Below are 2,472 nucleotides of genomic sequence, written 5' to 3' on the forward strand. Positions count from 1 at the left end.
TGTTACTACCACTCCAGATTCGGGGCTGTTACGAAGAAATGTGCGAATGGTTATCAGTGGCCAAAACACATATAAGTAGGCCATCGTTTGTGACAGTGGCCTCCCATATCACTAATCTTTTCATTTTACATGATACTGGTATGGGTGTGCTTACCGTTCCCTTCTAACAAAGTCACTCTCTAAGACATGTCATAGCCATTCTAAGCCTGCTAACATCTGTCTGGTATCTGCCAACGGATCTGAGATCCCCACTCGTGGGAATAAGACATTCACTCTTTCTTCTGGAAGAGTCAAATACCATTGGAAATTCTTCGTTATCGATGTAAAATTGCCACTACTGGGTGCAGATTTTCTTCGCACATTTCCATTTCCTGGTTGATGTGGGGTATCAACGATTAGTCAACGCGGACTTGTACTCATCAATACCTTGTCAGCCTGGTCCCTTCGACCTCGCAGCTCGCACTTCACATCAGCGTACCCATGGAGGCCTACCCCCACTTCCTCATGTTGTACCCGGAAGTCTTCCATCCTAAACTTTGCCTAACGCCCCCAGTTCCCGCCAAGCACGGTATTTACTGCCATATCAAGACAACGGGGCCCCCAATGTTCACCAGATACAGTTGTCAAGCACCAGATCGTTTGGCAGCCCCTAAACATACATTTGTCAAAATGGAAGAAATGGGCCTTTGCCAAAATGACTCAAGCCCATGGTTGTCGCTCTTACACATCGTTCTGAAGAAGGATGGCTCCCTCTGCCCTTGTGGGGATTGCAGGCATCTGAACATACAGACAGAACCATATCACTACCCCTTCTCAAACATCGCCGATGTGATCTCATACTTGCTAAAAGGGAAGTTTTTCTCCTCGCTTGACCTCTTGGAGACATCCCCAAGATTGTAATCACCATCCCCTTCGTTACATACACCTCCAATTACACCTGTTTTGGCCTTCGTAATGCTGGAGCCCCTTTTCAACCCATGGACGGTATTTTAGGGGACATCCCCTTCTCCATTTGTTATGTGGACAACATACTTGTGTTCTCTTCCTCCAAAGAGGAACACTTCTGCCACCTACATATCGTTCTCGACTGCTTACAACAGAACAGCCTTATAGTCTGGTTTGACATATGTACCTTTAGTGCCAATGAAGTTTCATTATTAGGGCACCAAATCACTCCTGAAGGCGAACACCCCCCTCCTTGAGAAGGTAGCCGCTATTCAGAACTTCTCCACACCCTCGACCGTCAAAGGACTGCAAGAATTCTTGGCATGATAAACTTTTACCACGGGTTCCTGCCAACCTCTTTTACCTCCCTCTATGCCATCCTTATGGGCAAGTCAAAAGACCTGAAGTGGGGTCCCCTTCAAGATGCAGCCTTCTGCAATGCAAAGAATGCCCTATTAACTGCTGCTGCTCTCACCTTTTCCATGCCACATCCCCCCCCCCCCTCCTTCTTTCCTCCAACCCAAATAACATTGCTATTGGTGCGGTACATGAGCAAGTGGTCAACGGCTTAACCCGCCCATTGGCCTTCTTCAGTAGAAAACTCTCCAAGGCTGAATCTGGCTAATCTACCTTCAAAAGCAAATTACTGGCGATGCATTTGGCTGTTCGTCACTTTTGCCACTTCTTAGAGGGCAGGTCTTTCAGCATTCACATGCCTCTGGTGCGTGTCTTCACTTGGCATCTCTCCACCGTGGCTGAATACAACTGCAAACTTCAACACGCCCCTGGGAAAATCATTCCCATTGGCGATGCCCTGTCAAGGAACACATTGGCTGCCATTCACCTGGTATTGGATTACAAAACCTTGGCAGAAGCCCAACGAAAAGATTTAGAGAATGTTACTGATGATCGTTAGAAAATAGAAGTAGGTTAGAGAAGATTTGAAGTGAGTCAGAGTTGGTTAAGCAGAGAGGAAAATAAGCTGTGTGCGAGAGCAAAAGAGATCTGTAATGTATGAAGGCTCTTTTGAAACAACTCTCCTGTTTCAATGAGAAACTTAGATGTCGACTGTGAATGAAAGAAAAAAGTTGAAGGTGGAATGAATCGAAAGGGAGAAAATATGGAGATTACTAAATGAAGTGGTTATAATGTTAGCAGGGGTGGAAGGATGGAATAGATGATAATTGGCACATGAAAAGGGTATATAATTCAGAAGTGTGGGTAGTGTACCGTTCTTGTTTCACACGCGCTCGTACACAGTAACGTTATCTCTCACTCTTCCCGAGACTGATAATAGAAACCTATTTTAGCTTACTATAGCATGTTTCATACTGTTTGAATTTTGAGTCATTCTTACTCTTAACTATACGTACATAAGCTCTTTATCATATTGAATAAACTCACTTGCATTCATCTCACCTTTCTGTTAGTACCTAACAGCCAGTGTACCTTTGGTGCCAACGAAGTATCTTTCTTATGGTACCGTATCACTCCTAAAGGCGTCCACCCCCTCCCTGAGAAGGTATC

At 45.1% G+C, this 2,472-nt stretch overlaps 1 protein-coding gene across 1 annotated transcript; it reads left to right on the forward strand.

The window, feature by feature from the left end:
- Positions 1 to 480: 480 nt before the first annotated feature.
- On the forward strand, positions 481 to 900 carry LOC137645227 (uncharacterized). Its single transcript, XM_068378047.1, has one exon. The coding sequence runs from the start codon at positions 481 to 483 to the stop codon at positions 898 to 900; it is 420 nt and encodes a 139-aa protein (XP_068234148.1).
- The last annotated feature ends 1,572 nt before the right edge of the window (positions 901 to 2,472 follow it).

Source organism: Palaemon carinicauda, chromosome 8 (assembly GCF_036898095.1).
Source record: "Palaemon carinicauda isolate YSFRI2023 chromosome 8, ASM3689809v2, whole genome shotgun sequence".
Lineage (NCBI taxonomy): Eukaryota > Metazoa > Arthropoda > Malacostraca > Decapoda > Palaemonidae > Palaemon > Palaemon carinicauda.